The following is a 22,386-nucleotide window of genomic DNA, read 5'->3' as shown; positions in this document are numbered from 1 at the left end:
TCTAAATAAACTTGCCCAGTTATGAATTTTTTTTCGATCTGGAACAGCGCTATGTCAACCAATGTTGAAGTGAGTTCTATACTATCCTTGAGTTTTTACATAAAAATGTTTTGTAACATGAAAATTTATGCGTTTGCTTTAAACACTTCTTCAGTTTGAGAAATATACATACTATATACATATCAAGACATTGATTTGTATTTATAAATTATTACAAGTTATTTATAAATTATTGCAGAGGGTATAAAAATAAAAGTAAATGGTAAGAAAGCAAGTAATCAACACAAATGTTTGAAAGCCATTGTACTGTAAAGAACTAATAAGCTCGAGTGTGCTGCAAAAGCAATAAACACTTGTATTAGACAGCTGTTACCCCTATAGTGAGTTCGTCACCTTTGGCAATGGCATTATAGGAAATTATTTGTAAAAATCAAATCGCTATGGAAACTACTTAACGCGAGCATTAACATTCAGGTTAATCTTGGTGTGTGCTTTTCTTAAAAATTCTAAAATTAAAGCAATTATATCCCGTGTTGCTTTTGAAGCGAACTTTATAATTTAAATAGTACAATCTTTCTGCTTAAATTATGTAAAAATGAGTAACTTAATATTGAAATAATTATGATGATATATAACCTGCCTATTTAAAGTAATAAATAAAAGTTTATCCCAACATAAGAAGGCAATATGATATTTAATATACTAAACACAATAAAACCTTAAAACCCTGACTAAATCATTCCGCCCATACCCATAAAAAAATGAGACTTTTAGCAATTTGAATTACTCAAAAAAGTGATAACTTTTTGATGATCTTTATTTTATGTAATTAAAAGTAAAATTCAAAAGAGTTAGATGCATTTTCACACACACACACACACACACACACACACACACACACACACACACACACACACACACACACACACACACACACACACACACACACACACACACACACACACACACACACACACACACACACACACACACACACACACACACACACACACACACACACACACACACACACACACACACACACACACACACACACACACACACACACACACACACACAAACACATAGACATATCTTGTATTTCTACAAATAATACACATGTAGCAATGTTTAGTATTTGTTTCATAATTATAGTTTAATGATAAATATTTTTATCAATTCTAATTCTTACAGCTAACTCTTAATATGGCGGAAACATTATTGTGCAACAGATGAAACACACAAATCTATTAAGTGAAAGAGCAGGTCCTAATGCTTGATCAAACTACAAGTGGTGTTAACGAACTTTTAAGGTGTTAAGTATGAATATAAGACAATAAACTTTATATTATTTTGCTGTTTTACTTTCTAAGAATACCCTATTTAACAAGTAATAAGCGTTATGTTACATACTTTAGTATGTGACTAATTGTTCTTAAGCAATGCAATTACAATTGCATATGCAATTATTGATTCAGCGTAAGTAAAACCAGATTCCAATTAAATTAATAAACACGTCTTTGTAAAAACATTTACCTGGATTAAAAAAAATATCACTACTTAACGTAACGTTCTACGATGAGTAGGGAAAACTTAAATTAATTTAAACTCGATTTTTTATCCGCCATATGATAAAATATTAGCCTGATTATATCGTTCCGATTATTTAGTTATTTTATTTTATGAGATTAAAAGGCCGAGTATAAAATAATAAGCATAGTTTAAATTTTTAATTTTTACAAAAACCGAATTTGAAATTAAGTCTCCAAATAGCAATCAGTGGTTATGGCTTCCACGCAAGGCAGGTCGAATGTAATATTGTTTATGTCAAGAACCGATACGGAAGGAATATACGGTAGCCCTCTTTGCAAAAAAATCTATATTACTAATTCAGTAGTGTTCAAATCCTGAGGAGTTCCTATTTTGATATGACAGTCTTTTGACCCAGAATAGCCGACATAGCCAGTACCTTAAAAGTGTTTTTAAAAGCTAGGAGTTCTTTCTCAATGCAATGATGTGTGACCTCCACATCCAGCTGGGCTAGTTCACCATTACAGTGCCATTGGCTCGTGTAAACTGTGAGGAATATCCAGATAGTGTCAAGTAGCACTGGTCGATGGCATTCAAGGTATTCATAGAAACTGCCTTACCAGATTAAGAAGTTCAGAAGCATGATGCGTAGTCCAAATTACGTTTTGGTGTACTATTTCCCCGTTGAAGTCCTCTGCTGATTGAGTATGTATGCTTAATCAAGCCAATAAACTGACTCTACAGAGTTTGCCAAATCATCTAAGAAGAATTGAACAAGAACAATAATATGGCCCTACGATTACTTTGCACCATGTAATGACCAGAGAAAATAGCACGTAGTATTATATTGACATGCTGTGTTCAAAACTCGCAATGAAGCAACGCCAGACACATTACATTACAAACATTATACAAACATCATTACAAAACAGGAATACATTACAAAAAGTAATTGATACATATATTAAGATATTTTCGTTCTAATCTTTTTCAACCAGAATTTTAAGGTCACCAGACGTTTAGGGGGCAATAGATATACATTATTAAGCTGATTAGAAATCAATTTCCACTTTTGTTTTTAACTATGTTCGATAGTGACTGAAACTTTTGTTTCTTCAAGGAAAACATTGAAATAAATAGTTTAACATTTAGAAATATTGTTTTATAATTCGTGCTGAATGTATCTTAATTTCCATTAAAAAATATATTCTATAAGATAGTAATTAAAATACAAAGCTTATCTCTTATCAAATATTACATTAAAATAACCACAGCAAACCTGTCCGATAACATTTACTGTGTCGCTTTCAGCACGGAGGCTTATATTCTCCAAGAGAATTAAACACTATTTTGAAATGTATGTGTTGTTTTCTTATAAATGTAAATGAGATTTCTCTGCGTTTTTTTCTCTAATAAAATTCCAAGCCAGAGTCGGCCACCAAACGCTCCGCGACGCCTCTCTTGCCTCCGTTAAACGTTTGCCCTCGGTTATCTGTCGCAGCTGCGCCAATCCCCCCCTTGCCCGCTAACGCGCTCAACGACCGTTGTTTTTCTCCCATAATGTAGCTCTTCCACCCCAACTGGGTGGCCTAATTACTCTGTTTTTGCTGTATTTTGTCAAGGCTAAGTTGAAAACTGATTAGTTGTATTCATCATTTGCTGGTGACTTTTCCTTCCAAATACACAACCAAAATGCGCAAAGCTACATTTCTCAGTTGCCTCCTATAAATATTCAGTTTAACTTTTCAATTTGAAATTTTTCAACTATTAGCAATTGAATTTAATCATTATCATAATTTTGAACCTATATTAATATTAACAAGAATGCCACAATGTTCAATGCTACACTCAAATTATGTAGAAGGTATTTTATAAAAAATGGGGAAATTTTATACGATTATTTGTTGGAGAAATACATAAAATATTGTAATAAACTGAGTAAAAAGTTTTTTTGCCTGTCTGTATAAATATGTTTGGTATTTAAATACAGTGAATGTTCAAACATATCTTAAGCCAAAAAGATACTGAAACGTAACCTCTGATTTTGTATTATTTGTAATAGCCCTCTAACTAAATAATGATGGCTGTTTTAGAACTTTAATGTTACATTTTATGGATGCATAAAATTAAATAATTTGAAAGTTTTTATTACTTTTCATTATTTATTTAATTGTATGCCTTGTTGTTTTAAGTTCCCACCATGATGCTTTTAATTTAGATAAAAAAAACTCATTAAACCTTTTTTTTAGACTTTTAGAAGTACTTTGAAAAGTGATTTAAGGTGTCAATATGATGGACGTAAATAGTTTATGAAGCATGTGTTATAACACACTAGCAAAACTAGTTAATACTATATTTACCATAATTTGTTGCTGATTGCTATCCATACATGCACGATTGCATAATACCTGTCTAAACACGTTTTCATTGTTCATCACGTTATCAGGTTATAACCATAAGTTTTAATTTAGAAAATTTGTATAACTATTTTATAAAATGTTCTCGTTATTTTGCAAACCGGTAGATTAAGCAATTGGGTTTATTTGGTGATCATATTTGTTTAAAATAAATACTTTAATACAGGTTAGAACATAGAAATAATTAAGTTTTTTAATTATTATTTTTTTTTAAATGTTATGTGCTTATGACTACCAGAAATATTGTAAGGTTTCAAGATAACGTATTTACTGATATGCCAACCGTTATAGAGTTAATATAGAAACAGATTTACGCAACTTAAACTTCAAAGCTGGAAAATCCCCTTCAATGTGGTATTTCCACATCAATGAGTTCCACCCTCATTTCCAGAGCTCCGGCAGGACATACACCCCACCTTGGAACTTTCCACTGTTTCAATAGGATATCTCACATTCTTAAATGTGCGTTTCCTATTAAAATAATGATTAAAATATATTCGTTCATATGACATTAATTTGTATGTATGACATCTGTCATGAAAGTCAAATATATTACATGATAGTCTGCATAAACAGTGGCAGCTTTTGATTCTTGTACGACTTTGTCAATCTGAACAATAATTTAAAACCGCATCGAATGATGATAAGTCTTTAGCACATAAGTAGTTCATAGTCTTCGTAGAGACCTAGTTCTTCACCCTACCAATGACAAAAATCACATATCGTACCTGCGGTGGCTATGCTTGAATCTTTGTGAATGTTGACTTCAGCGCCATTTTAAATTTCTCTCCGGGTCTGAAATATGACACTGCTACAAAATCTGCCCCTGAAATCTGAAACTCATGTTTATCTTAAGATACCCAAAAAGTCGGCAACTAAATAATCAAAAGGAACACTTTGCATCGTTTCGATATCAAAGATACTTAGACTACAAATGAAAGTGTAATCTAAATGAAGGAGTATTCACATTGTCCCATTACGTGCACAATTGGTTAACTACGATGATTGTGATGCGATTTCTGAGCACAGCGGAGCAACCTAGTTTTCTTCACATGATGTAGATAATGTGAGAAGGGTTATTCTATGTTCAAATTTTGAGTTTAGCTCCATTTCACCTCCCGCTTTTGAACTCAATTACGATCGGAATACCTGGTGCAGAGTGAGAATTCAGGTAGTACATATTTGACCAGTGAAAATCTAAGTTATTTAGCACAGCACAGTCGGACCTAGGAACTAACTTAAAGAATCTTCCGGATCTCACCACAATTGAAGAGTCTAGTTACAGAGCCATAGTCTTACCACTGATATAAGGAAGTGTTGACAAAACTTTATTATTTCATTACTTTAATTACTGTAATATGTGTGAATAACCATTTATATTACATTTATTTCCTTTGTATTTTTAGCTTTCTAATATATAATTTGAAAACTTTAAAGTCATGAAAGTTTTCTGTTAAATAAAAACAATCTAGTCAGTTATAATCTTAGTCAAATATTGTTATTTGAAAAAGTTGTTGCTCTGTGTTATTCAAATGAGACCGCTCAACATTCTTTGAAACTCGCCTTGCTTTAAGTTGGAAATATGAAGAGTTTTGTATATTTATAAATGAACGATCATACGAGTATTACTACGAGCATAATGTAGATAAGTTCAGGAATGTTATCACTTTTTAATATTGTTTGATCAGAGCTAGTTTCGTAAGGGGTAAAAACATTGTTTCAAAACCTTACCACTAAGGAAAATTTACAATATTGTATGGCTGTCTTCAAATAAAGAAACACACGGTTTAAATATAAGAAAATAAATCTAATGAGCAAATAATACGTTTTAAAATCTGGTATAAACAGCTGGGAAACCAATCTGTTCCAACGCTTCCTCTGAAATGATAATTTACTACTGTTATTTTAATATATGATAGATCAGATTACTTAAGTTTAATTTTAATTGATTATTTAAATAAATAAGTTTAAAGAACTAAATCTGCAAATAATATTAAAAATAAAGTATTTATCTTGATAGGAAATAATCAGGATCTTAACAACTAGAATTTCTCTTAACTTAATATAACATCTCTTTAGAAAGCATGAAAAAATTTCATTTTATGTATTTTATTTTATTTACTGAATATAACATATAAATTATTAACATAAATGTTAATAATTATTATAAATATTATTTAATAATAATTATAACATAAATTATTATTAAATAATAATAATAACTCTTTACTGTATCAGGCAATACATTGTATTGTAAGCGTCATTGTAATATGCGTCTCGTATATAAAATATCAGATAGACAGTTTTACAATGCATAAAAATAAACAATCCCTAACAAATTCAGGAATACAAAATACCATTCCTCTCCATTATTATCGGATCCAGATTGTGCTTGGATTTTTATTTGAAATTATATTTGATCTAAAGGCGCGTAAATAATTTATCAACATAATAAAACACTCCTGAAAACAAAAGGTGTTTTTAAACATGCTTTAAATTTAATGAAGTTTTTAATGTTTGTAATAGTTTCAGGAACCCCGTTGATTAGTCTGACCCCGTGTTGTTTTTGAGCTGTGCATAAGCTGTTGTTCTATGTTGTCATACTCGATAGTTGCTCCTACCTCTTGTCTCGCAATTTTGAATTTTCATACTGCTCACTAGAATCACTTCTAGGCTGTAGAGGGTAGGTAAAGTCAGCAACCCGAGTTCCCTCAAAGGATTTCACACGACTTATATTTAGTTTTGAAATGACTCTAATGGCTTTCTTTCGAAGTCTTAACGGTCCGAATAACTGTTGTTGGGATCAGATTCCCCAAAGGTAAATTCCGTATGAAAAAGTAAAGGTTAATGAGGGTTAATAAGACCAACATTAGATATTATTATGACTTCATAATTAGATATTTTTGAAAGATTACGCTATCTTGTGTACGCTATCTGACGATACCTTAAAGCACACTGTGTCAATATAGACATTCCTGTCCAGATATTGGTAAAGGTGAATTCCAAAGTACATCATCCACAAATGTACAAAGCTTCCACGCTGACTAAGAGAGAATGTAATGGCATTTGAATCTATTTCATTGTTTTCAAATTTACCTCAGAAAAGAACTGAGCGCAAGAGTCCAGATCTAAAAAAGATTTAATTTCCAAACTTTGAAATGTTTTTAGAAAATATAGAGATGTGCCATCGGCATACTGGATTACTTCTCCATTTTGGACTGAGGATTTTAGGTAGTTTACATATATTAGAAACAAGACTGGCCTAAGGATAGATCCTTGAGATGTCATGTTAAATAATGTTTCTGAGATCAGCGATCTGGGTCAGACTACTTATAACATGTGAATTTAATTTGCGCCTCAGTGTTTTTACAAATCCCGCAGTCAAAAACTTCAAACAGAACGAGAGTTATGCCACATTTTCACACGTGTCTTGTCCATCGACAACAGTATCCATATCATCATTTATTTCTCTCACCCCGGCACTGATATATATTTTTGGCATGGTATAGATTATGTTTCTAGAAGATCTTTGAACAAAGATTTCTTCTTTTATGATTTAAAAGACTAAATTTATTTATTTTGTATTAATATTCTTTTATATTGCAAATGAAAAACATTTTCTTTTTCATCTAGATACTTGTAAATTATAACTGAATTTTGAGGTTTTTATAGTTTAGTTTTAGTTTAGTGTCACTGAACTAAAACATGAACTCATAACCATCCTTCTTGAGGTAAAATACACATACTTATCAATTATAACATATTATAACAATTATAAAATGTGCTTATACTATTATTTTTTCCGAGCCCATTCTTCCATTACATGACAATCGGACTTTCACAAGAATACTCCTCGCATAATCAAATGATTGTAAATATCTATTTTAATGAAATCTGTGTAATTGTTAAAATTAGACATGGAAAAAAATAATATATAACAAAATACTGAGATCCCATTGTGACGCGCACTTTTTCACAAGATATCGCCCCTCCAAGATATACATTAGCAAGATAATATCGTAAGCTAATGTTAGATGTTTTTCGTATACTATACTGGTTTAAACTGTAAAATATATTATTATTTCCACAGAACAAGAAATAAAACTAAAGTCTTATCATATAACATCCAAGACAACTACATTATGTTTATTATCAGAAACGTTGATGGAAAAAGTTGGTTACTAGATACGTCGCGTTATATACTGTAGTCGCCGACGAGGTTAGTGAAAACTTAGGCACTTTTGGGGCAACCAATACATGTGCTGTCAAGTTGAAACTTCAATTCAACTTCGGCGAGATAGTGGAAATAAATTGTCAGGACGTTTAACAGATGGGACCACCAACCTCTGCCAACAAGCTTCGAGTAATTTTTCCTTGTATCAAGATTGAAGAGAAGAGGGATTTCAGTTTTATTTGTAGTGTTTTCGAGTGTAAGGTCAGTGTTATTCTCATCTTTCTCAACGCTTTTGTGTGGTACTGTTTAGCTTTTATTGTTCGTTTGGAAAGATATAATGATAAGTTCATTGGCACCTCCCTCCTGTCCATTACTCCAATCGTGTAAGGGACAATAATAGAGAGAACCATAATATTGCTTAACACTAAAATGGTTTTAAGCATATATTCTTTAGAGCATTTCAACTTTACAATTATTGTAAATAATGCCGTAATTATTGGAATAATAATATTCAATAAAGAATTTAATTCAAGTCTTGAAAATGTTATAACACAAAATTTATATATCTAATATAACTCCCGAGACGTTGTGTGGATAAACTATTGAAGAAGCAATCAGACTGAAAAGATATCTTTATAGACCCCAGGCGGACAGAAGAGAAATTTATCAGTTTACTAAGTGATAGACACCTTCAATAATGGTGAGTCAAATCACGTGTATATATATATATATATATATATATATATATATATATATATATATATATATATATATATATATATATGCACCATAACTCACATCTGCCAGAGGATAATGTCATCCTGATCACTAAAGACTGTTACTACACTATATTAGGATGTCCTAGGGATGTAACAGTTGGATAATGTGGTTTAATCGAACTAATTCTTGTCAAGTAAAAATTAAGTTACATACAAAATTTTAAGTTTTCAGATGAAATTGTTGGTGAGACATCCTGTGGATGGTTAGGCCATTTAAATCATCAGCTACAAGCCCATTATCAAACTCAGTATTTCCTATGTCGGAAACGACGTTAAATGTAAATGTTCATAACTCAATTCAGAATTCGTTACTCCCATGGAATGAAACAAATGTCTTATTGACCAGTCCAGTAAACATCACTTGTTAATCTACCATATGATTGAGCTCAGTCTGTTTAGAAACATGTTTATTATGCTATTTTACATTTACCACGATAGCTACCCGTAAGACCAATGTAAAAATGTTTGCTAACACTCAACCAAATCTCACGAGGGACACGGATCCTAAATTCCCTTTGATGACAAGAAATTATCATACAAATCAATGTTTCTTGTATAGAAATGAAGTACAAAATTTGTAGTCTACAGGTTTGTTCGTTTTCAGTATGTCGTACGAACAGATGATGAAAATTAAATTTGTCAGCCTCTCGGTTATGCACTGCTGATATAAGGTGAAGGGTAAAGTTTTATGGGTAGTGGATGTAATTATCTAAGTTATAGACATATGTTTACTATCTTCGGATTTTATATTTGCTGTAAAAATAAAGGAACATTTAGATTTTAACATTATATTTCGAAGTTTTAGAAGCGAATAAGTTCTATAAATGTAAGAATAATTATTCTTATTTTTAAATTACATTCAGAGTTATTTTTAATACATTTTGCCCAAAAAATATATGGAAGGTATAGATTTATTGGCCACTCGATGATGTACACGTGTAGTTGGCTGAGCATTAGAGATGCATATCACTCTGGGGGCTAGGCAAGCTTCTATTATGCTGTCTGTCTATATATAGCCTATATAAGTAATATCGAAATGAATTATGGTAAATGTTCCTTTATGGGGTTTAGCTGAACGTTGCACAGTTTACCTTGAATAACGATTGAGGTATAAACTTCGAATATTCCACAATTTGCTAACAACTAAATAGTCGGAAAAATGTATTCTTCTGCCTGTTAGTCTTCTGTAGAATATCTCGAGAACCAAGTGTGTCATAGACTTGTATACTTGAAGTATGTATACTTTTTAACAACTGCATTCATACATAAACAATAGCGAGTTTATAGTGTAACATACCCATTCATGGTATTTGGCTGGGTGTTAGCAAAGGATATCTCTAAAAAGAATTCTGATACAGGCTTGAAATTGTGCATGAACATTCACTTCTAAATCGCCAAGATCGAGTTTAATGAGGATGTATATCCGTATATAGAATTTGGCTGAGCGATAGTGAAGCCTATTTTAGAGTGAACTATCCCGAGGTCGAATTGCCCTTTAAGCTTCAAATTCAGATTAAACTTAAATTCTAAATATGAATAGTTGAGTTTAGTGGTTTTTCATGTCCTTTTAGTGGATGTCTCTCCTCTAACCAGGATTCAGTCAAGGATGTGCCTATTTATTTATTTCAACGGTACAACACCAATTTTACAAATATTACTATTACATCTGAATGAAACCAACAATAGATGATAAGTATACAATAAAACAAAACAAAAAACAAACAAAACAATATCGAGGTATTTTATCAAATAGGAACTAATTGTAAAACAGACACTACGTAGCTCGTGCACAACGCATCACTTCCAGTCCCTCAGGAAACCAATAACATCTGTCCGGAAAGAAGAATTCCCGAAGAAACTGACGAAGGAAGAAGCCGCTTCGCTAGTCCTCAATAGTCTAGATATGCCGTGGTTTTGAGTATAATTAGTTGGCTGGAAACGCCTACTAAAAACTGACTTCGAGCGAGTCCCTCTCGGCACAGTTAAAGTCACAGCTCCCAGCAGGTCAGACAGTCTATATCGCCGTTGACCAGCCATCGCAGAAAATTGAGGTCTTGATAAGCCAGCCGCAAAAAAAGTGGTTGGATGTCGAAAAGTTCCTCCACGGTGTGGATTGGGGTCTCCATGTACTGAGTCTCATCAAGTCTTGTTCCCAGAGCTCTGATAAAGCACTATGTTGAGAATTTCAATGTGAAAGGCTTGATGAGGTAACCAAAGAAGACAGCAGTTCTTCAGAAAAGGACGAACTATGGTTTTATAAAGAATAACAAGAGTATGGGGAGATCTGAGTTCTTTAGTAGAGCGGCAGACAAAACCAAGAGGGGAAGAAGCTTTTGAGGAAATGTGTTGGAGATAAGTAAGTAGCAGTGATGACACCTAGATCACTCACCTCATCAACCGACTTCAGCTTGTTCCCATTGATTGCGTAGCCATAAGAGGAAACCACTACACTGCGGCTGAAGTGCATCACGTTGCACTTTTGTGGATTCAGATCTATTGCATTCACCTCACACCACTTGCATATACTATCAATGGAAAGCTGGAGTTTATCTTGATCAAATGAAGAAGTGACTTTGTTATCGTCCGCAAAGAGAAGGAAACTAGAGGCTACCACACTGGTGATGTTGTTTATGAAGATGTTGAATAGTAATGGTTCTAGGTGAGAGCCCTGAGGAACACCGGACAGTACACAGGAAAAGGGCACAAGTTACCTCCATCGCAACTCACAATGAGAAGACGATCGCTCAAGTAGCTTTTAAGCCACTGAAACAGCGATCAACAAACACCATGACCCTCAAGCTTTGCAATCAGCAAACGATGGTTAACGCTATCGAAGGCCTTGCTGAAGTCGAGAAAAATACTGTCTACACCTGTGAAGAGTCCCTGAACGCTGCCATCACAAACTACTGAAAAACTAATAGGTTTGTGGCCGAAGATCGTCCACGAAGAAAGTCGTGTTGTTCAGGGGAGATACGATTTTGCAGTTGAAAGAATAAATGGTCAAGGATGAGACTCTCATAGACCTTGGATAAGACTGACTGGATGGCAATGGGTCGGTAGATTCTCACGTCACATCTAGCACCACTCTTAAAAATGGTCTAAAAAAAAAACTCTGAGGACGTGAGGGAAAATCCCCGCGGAAAGAAGTTCTATGAAATACACATTAAGGTGTGGGGCATGAACAGGAGCACAATACTTCAGGACTGCCGGAGGAATGCCATATGGGCCAGCCCCTTTGTTTGGATCAAGTATTTTTAGGTTTTCTTGGACCTCAAAGGCAGAAAGCATGCAGTAATTGTGTCATATTGCCGTCAAATAGCGGTAGGGAGGGAGGTCTGAGGGGAAAGAACTTATGGCATGATTACAGATAACTATTAGTAATTTTGGCTATAGTTCAGATGAGGCAGCTTTTCGGACAGTGAGAGTAGCATGAATTGCATCATATCTGGATGTTGTTTATTAATGTCCGTAGCTTCGAAGCTTAGCTAAGCCTATTACGAATCGCATGGTCTAACGAATCCTATTACTCACCACACTGCGTAATCTTACCATTTCCTAGTATTAATCCTTATGCTTCTTACATCACAGGACACCTTCAAGTTCATGTTAGAATTATAACAGTTAACATTCTGTAACATGATATATTTTTTGCAGGTGCGCAATGCCACTGCCGTGTTCATAATCAACCTGAGTGTTTCGGACCTGCTGTCGTGTTGCTTCAACCTCCCGCTTGCCGCCTCTACCTTCTGGCAGCGAGCCTGGCGCCACGGCCGCCTGCTCTGTCATCTCTTCCCTCTCCTCAGGTACGGCCTCCTCGCCGTCTCGCTCTTCACTGTGCTCGCAATCACCATCAACCGCTACGTCATGATCGGCCATCCCACCGTCTACCCGAAGTAAGTATAAGTAACAAGATTTTGGTCATTAATAACACTGTAGTTGTTAAAGCACACAACCTAGTGGTTTGAAGAACAAAGAAATCAATAGTCAGTTACGTCAACCACAGCTGTATAATTGAGATGAGAATAGCTCTTTATCTAGATTACACTATATTTTGTAGTCTACGTTTCTCTGATGTTGAATCGATTTAAAGAGTTATTCTGAGCTTTTTCGTCGCCGAAGGTTTTTGGGTCTCTTTTAGACGAACATGACTCAAGATGTGAAGTCTGTCACAGTGTCAGATTCTAAACGACACACTAAGAGGAAGTTGAACTGGAGTTAAATTCAATATTCACAGGTTGATACACTTAAAATGAACATGAAAATTATATCTTCAACAACCTTAGTGAACCCAACAAAGATCTTTTGACTGAAGGTCTTAACTGTCTTTATAAGCAGATACAACTATTATTAACGTATCTGACGGTTGATTTTAAGTATATAAAACTAAAAATATGTTATCTCCGAACAAAATTATTGATTTTAAATTTAACCTTTCGATCCTCTCCCATTTGACCTTGCCAAAACTTGCGTAGCTGATAATGAAATTCTTTTCTGGGAAAATTCTACTTTCGGTTCTTAAAAAACAACTAGGTTCTGTGTTTGTACAATGTAACTTGACTCTTGGATACTAAACTATAATATTGCATTTGTAATCGTTAAATTTAAAACTATTAATGTCATCTGTATTTTATGGTTCACTAGGCTTAGCCATCGATTTATAATTTATACGAACACCGATGGCCTTTTGTTCTATTCTTGTATCCTTCGAACAAAAATTGATCCCTACAGATTACAGTTAAATTTTAATATTGATTTTACAAGACAGCTCCGTACATGGTAGTTTGGTGGATTGTATAACCCTTTTGAATACTGTTCCTCCAGTTTAAATTGTACTAAAATATTTTCGTAATAGATGAGTTTGCATATAGTGTTAAAAATTAAACAATTATAATCCTACAAGATTTATCTTCTTCTGCTTGACTTAACTTATGGAAGTACAGAATGATTGGGCAAATGTATGGTTATATAAATTTAAAATGTATTGTTTATATAGCAATGCACCTTCAACATATTTGCATTCCTGATCGTACAATAATACAAGGCAGCACACAGTGTAAATAATACAGAGGTTGAGTAAATATTATTCAGGCTTTGCTAAAACTCCCGCGGCCTCTTAAAATGTCGCATTGGCACTGACTATTCGAGTTTTATTCATATTTACAAAATAAAGTAAATATTCACGATAAATAAACAATGCAATGCATATTTTAATAACAGTGGTTCTTAAATAAATAAATAATTTAAAGTAGCCACAAATATGACAGTTTAAAAAAATAATCCTCATATTAAACCTAAAAAATGTAAAGTCTTTTAAGCACTTTTGCACTTTTAAGATAACTAGCTGCTGTATATAAAAAAGTATTTCATAACCTAGGATAGCTTATTTTAGTGCTCACAAAAAACCATAATTATACTAAGAGCCTGATATACTGGCGGTCGTCTTGAGTCTTGCTCCTTAAGAACAATTTGAACTTAAAAACAGTTAACAACGTTAATACTCGTATTAGTCGTAGAACTGTGGAATGTGTCTCATTTTAAATATTAAAGTAATAAATACCAACAAACCTTTTTAGTGTTTTTAATCATTCAATGAGTTAACAAAGAAATTTTATTTGTCTTCAGTTGTTTAGTTAAGTTGTTAAGTTTAAAATGGCTAATACAATAAATGGTCAACATTTTACGCATCATGTATTCATTATCCTGAGCATGATTATGCTCTATCGTTTTACACTATGTACTGTATGCATTGCCAGGTAAAGAGTTAAACTAGATAGCACAAGACCTGGTTTAACTAGGCTAGCACGATAACTGGTCAATTTTGTTTCTTACAGATTAAATATAAAAGTCGTTTCAATACGTGTCTTAACATGTTCTCTGCAATAAGATATAATGATGTAATAAATCCAAATTTTTGTTAACACGAGTTTATATGATCGTATTATTATAAATTCAGTTTTATTCATAATATATTTGAATTAATTGTCTTCTTTACGTACACAACGTTGTATAACTTACCTGATAACTACGGTTATTACTTATACTGACAGTAATACAATGAACTGTACGTGGAAGTTTCAGGAAATGCTTTGTTTTAACATTATACAAGAAGGTAAAATGAAATAAATGGGTCTCATAAGTAACGCAAATGCAGTGTCCCATTTAGTATTTAAAGAGTTACGACTCTCTGGATACATATTTACATTAATTTATATTTCTAAATAAATTTATTATATGTAACTAAAGAATAAACTGAACATTTATCTAGTATTCACAGGTTGTATATTTCAATTTAGTTAAATTTTTGTCAATGATTGGGGGCTGAGTTTTAGCTAAGCCTACTACTCGAAAGGTTGGAATTATATGTCTGTCTATCTAACTATTCACACAATATCTTGAAAATAAAATAACCTTTAATTTTTGTTTTAAGTTTTATTTTTCTATAAGCAACACTGAGTTTGATGACTGTACATCTAATGGCATTTGGGTGATCATAAAATAAAGAAAGTTTTAAGCAAACTGGGTGTGATCATATGAGATTTAACATTGTGTCCTTGTTACTTATTTCTGCGAATGAATAAAAGAATGAATATAGATAAAATAATACAAATATAAAAGAATAGATTAAAATTTGAATTCTAAAAGTCAATAACAAGATTTGATTTCAGAGCATTTTTGTGTTGAGTACGCGTTTCCCCCAAAGTTCGCTGAAACTTTTATTATTTGAACACTGGTGTTGGTCAGTACTTATTTTATCACTCATAAAACCTAACTTAATAAACATAAATTTGAATGTATTATGTTACAAAATATAGAAAGTACAATTTTATTCGTAGATTTTAACTTTCGCATGAAACTTCATTTCTACATGTACATTTTTCATGTATCGTGTGTCCTATGATGGTGCGTATTCAAATATGAGATTAGGATGATCATAATAAAAACCGTAATAAATAAAAATTGAAATCCCTAAACGTTTTGTGAAAGTAAAAATAAAGCTTAACTCTAGTTAAAACGATGAAATTTAAATCAGTTTTATATCAATTTCTGTGAATCTATTCTTATTTACAATATTATTCCAACTAATTAACAACATTTTTAATATTTTTGTAGTTTAAAGAAAAGAAATCAATTTAAATTTGTTTACACCTATCACCTTGGTAAATCATGAATAAAATCATTATTATGCGTAATTGAAACTATTCCATTTAAATTTTCTAAAGTTAAAATTTAAAAAGATCTTTATTGTGGGACGTTTTTTTTTCGATTTCTGGCAAAATTTCAAGTCAATGGAATTAAGTTTTTAATTTCAAATTGTACCAGTTGAGAGCAATCATCCCAATTAAATAAGTAAAAAAAAAAAAAAAAAATATTTATTTAGAATTATTATAAAACTTTTAACTGAAGAGAGATAATCACTTATATATATATATATATAAAAAATGTTATAAGTAATTACTTATTGTAATGAATTCATATATTTATAAATACCGAAATATATATACCTAAATAGAAATTTTTAATTGAAATTTCCAAATCAATTTACATCTTGGTTTGATTTTCAACCAACACGTGCAATAATATTACTTTATATTAGAACAAACTGAAACTTTAAAGATATTAAAAGACTAATGTGTTGTAATCCGTTATAATATGTTGTAATAACAAAAGTATCCTGGCCGTCGACCAATTAATTTACTAGCTATTTTCTGTTAATTTCAGAAATATACGTTATGTTTGTAAGGAATATAATATGGCGTTCAGTCTACCAACTATTCTTTGTGAGTGGATTGAAAAATATATTATAATTATATGCGTATGTTCTACCCACACTACGGGCCACATACTTAAACACATGTCTGAAAATCTGGCCAGTGATATCTCTGAATTACCTTAGACGAAGCCATCATCTTATTATAATTTTGCTATAGTAAATAGATTTTCAGATATTTATTTCCAAACACTGAATAATTATTGGCAAACTTTTATTTATTTCATATGGTAAAACAATTATTAATTTCCATAAGCACCTATACATCTAATAGTTCCTTAAAATTCCTATCACTTCCTTCCTAACAAATTTTTATATCAAGTACATTAATTCAAATTGCTTTATTGCCACATAACTAATAAACAGATGAATATATCATGAGTTAATGTAAATACATTTTTGTCAATTATTTTAATCCTATAGCATTGTAAAAACTTGACTAGTTTAACAGGTTATCATGTTTAAGTGGTATTTTTCACATTTTAAATTACGAATAAACAACAAAAATACATTGTATGAAGTAAATAAATTCGACCTTTCTCCTATAACCTACCACTTTTACAGAATGTAGTTTACTAAATAAATACATATTACTTTAACTACATTTAGAATAACTCGGAATACCATTTTTTTTTAAGTGGTAAAAACCCTTGGTAGAGCTATACTTCTTTACAATTCGAAAAAAACTTAAAAATATATGGTGTAATGTTTTCGTTCTTTATTATTGCTTTCCATTGTATCCTATCTTTAGAAAACTAATTTCTCAAGTTAGTTAATTGGATACATTGCTTCAGAATCTGCAACTATTCTAAAATTCTTAGAGTTTGCAAAAGGCCATCTCTTAATTCGTTGCGCTTCATGTTTCTGCGGCAAACATAGCCATAATCTGTGACAGTTTTTCATAAGGTGAAGCTTGCTGGGTGCACTCATGTTTTATGTTCCGTGAATGTCATGTCACAAGCGAGGCTGTTGGACTTTCACTAATGCTGACCTGGGACTAGTAAATATAAAAGGTCATCCTACGGGTCAATTCAGCCAATGTGTTTATTGTTCTACTTCGTGAAACTGATTGGCTCACTTATGAAAAGTTAATGGGGTTAAATCGGATTTCTGAAATCATACGTATATAATTTATCTGATCCTTCAGTTACTACGATTAGTAACTTATTACTAACTCAAAATATACTGCCAACAATTCCTTACCTTTACATTTGTTTTTAATTATGCTAATTCATACAGGTTACGAAAGCATGAGTCTAAAATTCTATATGCAAGTTTTAAATTAAGTTTTATACTTTTAAGAACTTATTAAAGGGGGTTCGGTATGCCCTATCCTTCCCATGTTAATTTGGCCAATTTTATGTACCTTTTTCTCAGAAACCTTTAAAGTTATCATCATCAAACTTTAGGACACTACTATTTAAACCTTTTTTAACATTTAGAGCGGAAGACATTATAAAAATCTATTTTAAATTTTTATTAAAAAAATTATAATTTTAAATTATTTTACAAAAAATTAATACATTTTTTATTTACAACAAATTAAATAAAAACTTCTTTTTTTTAACTTTGTTCCGCTCTAAATGTTAACAAAGGTCTAAATAGTAGTGTCCTAAAGTTTTATGATGATAGCTTTAAAGGTTTCTGAGAAAAAGGTACATAAAATTGGCCAAATTAACATGGGAAGGATAGGGCATACCGAACCCCCTTATCCTATATAGATGATTCTGTAAATCAAACATTGCTTTTCCTTTTTAAATGAGTAAAACAGTTTTCCAATAATTGAATGTTCGAAAATAAATCTCTAAAAATCCATTTATTATGGAAACATCTTTCTAGCTGATGACTTTTCAGACTTTTGGTTAAATATGCGGTCTGTAGTGTAAGTAGAGAATACCCATATAAGTATATTGAATTTTGTAAAATGCTCTCAGAAAGAATAGTTGGTAGCCCGTGTGCGAAATTATATTATTTCAAAACTTAACGTATATAATAAAATTAACAGAGAATATAGCCAATAAATTATATGAATATCGCCCTGGTTAATTTTGGTGGAGTCGAAATGGAAAGACATTCAAATGATTAAGGTATTAAATCACAAATATTTCCACAGTTCATATGTTTTTATTTAAGTATCAAACTTTAAACTAACCGTGAGTTACTTAAATACAAGTTTAATCATCTTTTGCTAATAAGGTAAAGACTGAGAATTAGGTTGGAAACTGCCAATACTATTTAATCTCTGCTACTCGTTGGCTGAAGCTGACGTAACTACAAGGTATGACGGCAATCAGAAAATAAATTATTGCTAACCAGAGACAGACCGAAAGGAATGTTTCATAACTGATAGTCATCAACGACGTCCATTCAAATCACACGGAGGGACATGCAGTATCATCAAACTCAGTGTTACACATATACAAATTCAGATATACGCAAAAATTCAATAATGTAATTAATTTATTATTCTGTGAGTTATGTTAAATAACTGCTCCGTGAGTTACACGCTTCACAAACACTCAGTCAAATCACATGCACCAACTTTATCTTTGTTAGTATTTTGGTCAATCTGTTCTCGAGATATCCCTTAAAGTTAGGTTTCAATTGTGCTAAAGAATTCCATTGAGGAACATGAACCTTCATTGAAAGCCATAATGTATGTATTAGAATTCCTCTAATGGTTAGTAGAATTTCAAGTCTGCACATCAATTCGTTCTCAAGAAATCGTCCGGACAGACATGCAGACAGAAGTGAAATATTTCCTAACTCCTCTGAGTTATACGCTTTACACACGTTATAACTAAACATAAAATATGAAAAACAAAAAAAATTCGTATGATATATTTAAATCTTCCAATACTCTTCTATTTCTGCCACCAACTAAAACTAGTGCAACTGACGATCGATTCTTTCTTAGTGAAAACTCGTTCATCGATTAACTTCACATTGTAAATGAGTTCTTATAATCTCTGACTGTTATGATATAATATAAGAGTGACAGCTATTGTTATTTTCCCTTCATTGTATTTTCAAACTATCAGTACTTCTAAAGCTGTTATGTTTTAAAACAGCACTAAATAACAACTAGTTTGGTATTACATTGAATTTACTTAAAGACATGACTTTTTTGTGTTCCAGATTATATCGGAGACAATATCTGGGGTTGATGGTTGCAAGCACCTGGCTAGGTGGGATTGGGGCACTCGTGGCTACGTGGTTCGGGAAGTGGGGAAGATTTGGTCTGGATCCTGAAATTGGCTCCTGTTCCATCTTACCTGACCACCACGGCCATTCTCCCAAAGTCTTCCTCTTTCTTGTAGCTTTCGTCATTCCCTGTATTGCTATCGTTGTGTGCTACGCCAGGATATTCTACATTGTCAGAAAGACTGCTATGAAATCAAGGCTTACAGCTCGAAACAGTACGATAACAACTACAACCAGCGCGACTACTGCCGGCATATCCAAAACATCCTCCTATTACTCTTCTGGCCGAGTTCGAATACTGAAGAAGTCTAATCTTTCCTCAACTGATGACTCGGCAGTTGGGTCTGTTAGTACAGGTCCGTCATACTCTACGGAGAAGTCCTCGTCAATTTTGGACAACGGGATGTCTTCAGAAATGTCCGATAACATGACAGTTAAAATGGTAACGCTTCAGACTCCGCATAATCTTCTATCTCCACCTGCATCGTCACCTGTGCGCTTCCTGAAAATATCTGCAGAACCTTCTTCCTCATCAGGAGTCGAGGGGAATGCATTTGACGAGGAGGAAGAGGCGACCTCTAGAAGTGTGACCCCCACATCGGTCTGTAGCTCAATGCCTCATTCTCCCCATAACTTCCGTAATGTCAAGCGGAAAAAACGGAAAGAAAGACTGCCCTCTGCTGTTCTAGCCCAAGTCGCCTCGGTGTTTCGGAAAGGAAGTCACATCAAACATAACATAAGTCCTCGACGCATTAGCTCAATGATCCCAGCAGTTCCTGGGAAAATGACCCCAAAAGACAAAAAGCTTTTGAAAATGATTCTTGTGATTTTCGCCGCGTTCGTGACATGTTATCTTCCGATAACAGTTTCAAAGACATTCAGGGACTGTTTTGACTTCCGCGAGTTGAATATCTCCGGGTACATCTTGATCTATCTGACTACATGCATCAATCCGATAATCTACGTGGTGATGAGCTCTGAATATCGTCAAGCCTACAAGAACTTACTGATGTGTCGAAGCGGGGAGTCCCAAAACCAGCCTCCGGTGAACCCCAGAAGCACTTCCCAGAGGGCATGACGTCGGAGACACAATGACCATAGTGGCGCCACTCATGGTAAGCCCTAAGGCCATTGTGGCAGAACAATTTTCGTCTAAGTTTTCTACCATTTGTACCAAAAGTCTGCTTTACCGAGCTGATATGCAGCTAATGTACTGAAATACTCAATTATTGGAAGCGTATTGTCGTATAGCAGCGACTACATATGATGTAATATTGGACATACTGTCGCCGATCGTGTGGTTCCGATTTGTTAAGTATATTTTTATCGTGTTGTTCCAAAATTATTTATATTTTTTAATCTTATCAGTTAACCAATCCATATTAGATCTACTGTGGATCTAAAAATTCTGTTTGCGTCAATATTTGTAAAGTAATAAAAAATAGAGATTCTTTTATTAGACCCATGATTTTGGAAATGCTGTCGTAATTGGTCAATTTTATTGTATAATCATGTTTTTGTTGCAATCTTTTCGATGTAAATTATTGTTTCTTAACAATGACATACCACAACATTATGTGTTATAAGTACGTGTAATGTAAAGAGTATTTAAAATAAATACATAATTGGAAGGTAAATGTTAATGTTAATCCTAGATATACATAGTATAATGTCTTAATGTGATTTAAAGGTGCTCATTCGTGTTTTGTAACCTTAGAGTCTTTTACCGTTTTATAACATGTTAAGCATAGTAATACGTTATTCTCTGGTTTGAATAATGGAATATAGAAATAGTATACTGTTTTCTATTACTTATTTTTCATAAGGGTTTCATCAATTTGGAAGGAAGAAAATATAGCAAAGTAAAAGACTTTTTTGATAATAATTTATTATTAAGGTATTTCAACGTCAAATTGTTTAGATTGTATAGCATAACCACAATTTAAAAATGTAGTTAAGATAATAAAAATTATATTTCATATAGTTTAAAGATAAGTTTTGGTTACATTTTTTGATGACTCATCTATAACATTCCAGTCTTAACAATCAATAAATAATGTTTGTATTAATTAGTAGTCAAGAATTCATTATTTTTAACTTTATAATTAGCTTACTTAAACACATATGTATACAACACGTTAATAAATCCTACATTAAGGCTATATTTTTTTAAAAAATTACTTCCACTTTTAATTAGAACAAAATTGTTACATTTAATATTGCTAGCATAAAAAGTCACAACAGTCAATTATTAGAAAATTTATAAAAGAATACAAATTTCATATTTAGGTTAATATTATTACAATTTGGTTGACAAATAGTTTAATACGAAATTGTTATAATCCAAGTTAAATATATAAGTTCCAAAAAGCTGAAATACTTAAAAAATAATAACTTGAGCCGTAATAATAATACTTGTCTAAGAAATACAATATAGAGTCAGAAAATCTGTATACCTTTGGAGAATTTTCATTAAGTAGTTATTAATTTTTTCAATACTATCAAGTTAAAATT

At 32.4% G+C, this 22,386-nt stretch overlaps 1 protein-coding gene across 1 annotated transcript in view; it reads left to right on the top strand.

Annotated features, from left to right (window-relative positions):
• The window catches only part of LOC124357072 (G-protein coupled receptor moody), a 56,137-nt gene extending 33,994 nt beyond the window's left edge, over nucleotides 1-22,143 (top strand). The window contains exons 2-3 of the mRNA XM_046808483.1: nucleotides 12,555-12,793; nucleotides 19,807-22,143. Of these exons, the coding sequence (XP_046664439.1) occupies nucleotides 12,555-12,793; nucleotides 19,807-20,950 (1,383 nt within the window). The 3' untranslated portion in view covers nucleotides 20,951-22,143. The remainder of the gene's footprint in view (nucleotides 1-12,554; nucleotides 12,794-19,806) is intronic.
• Nucleotides 22,144-22,386: the final 243 nt, after the last annotated feature.

This window comes from Homalodisca vitripennis, chromosome 3, assembly GCF_021130785.1.
Source record: "Homalodisca vitripennis isolate AUS2020 chromosome 3, UT_GWSS_2.1, whole genome shotgun sequence".
Classification (NCBI taxonomy): Eukaryota; Metazoa; Arthropoda; class Insecta; order Hemiptera; family Cicadellidae; genus Homalodisca; species Homalodisca vitripennis.
The sequence above is the reverse complement of the archived record's forward strand: the minus strand, read 5'-3'. Positions and strand labels throughout refer to the sequence as shown.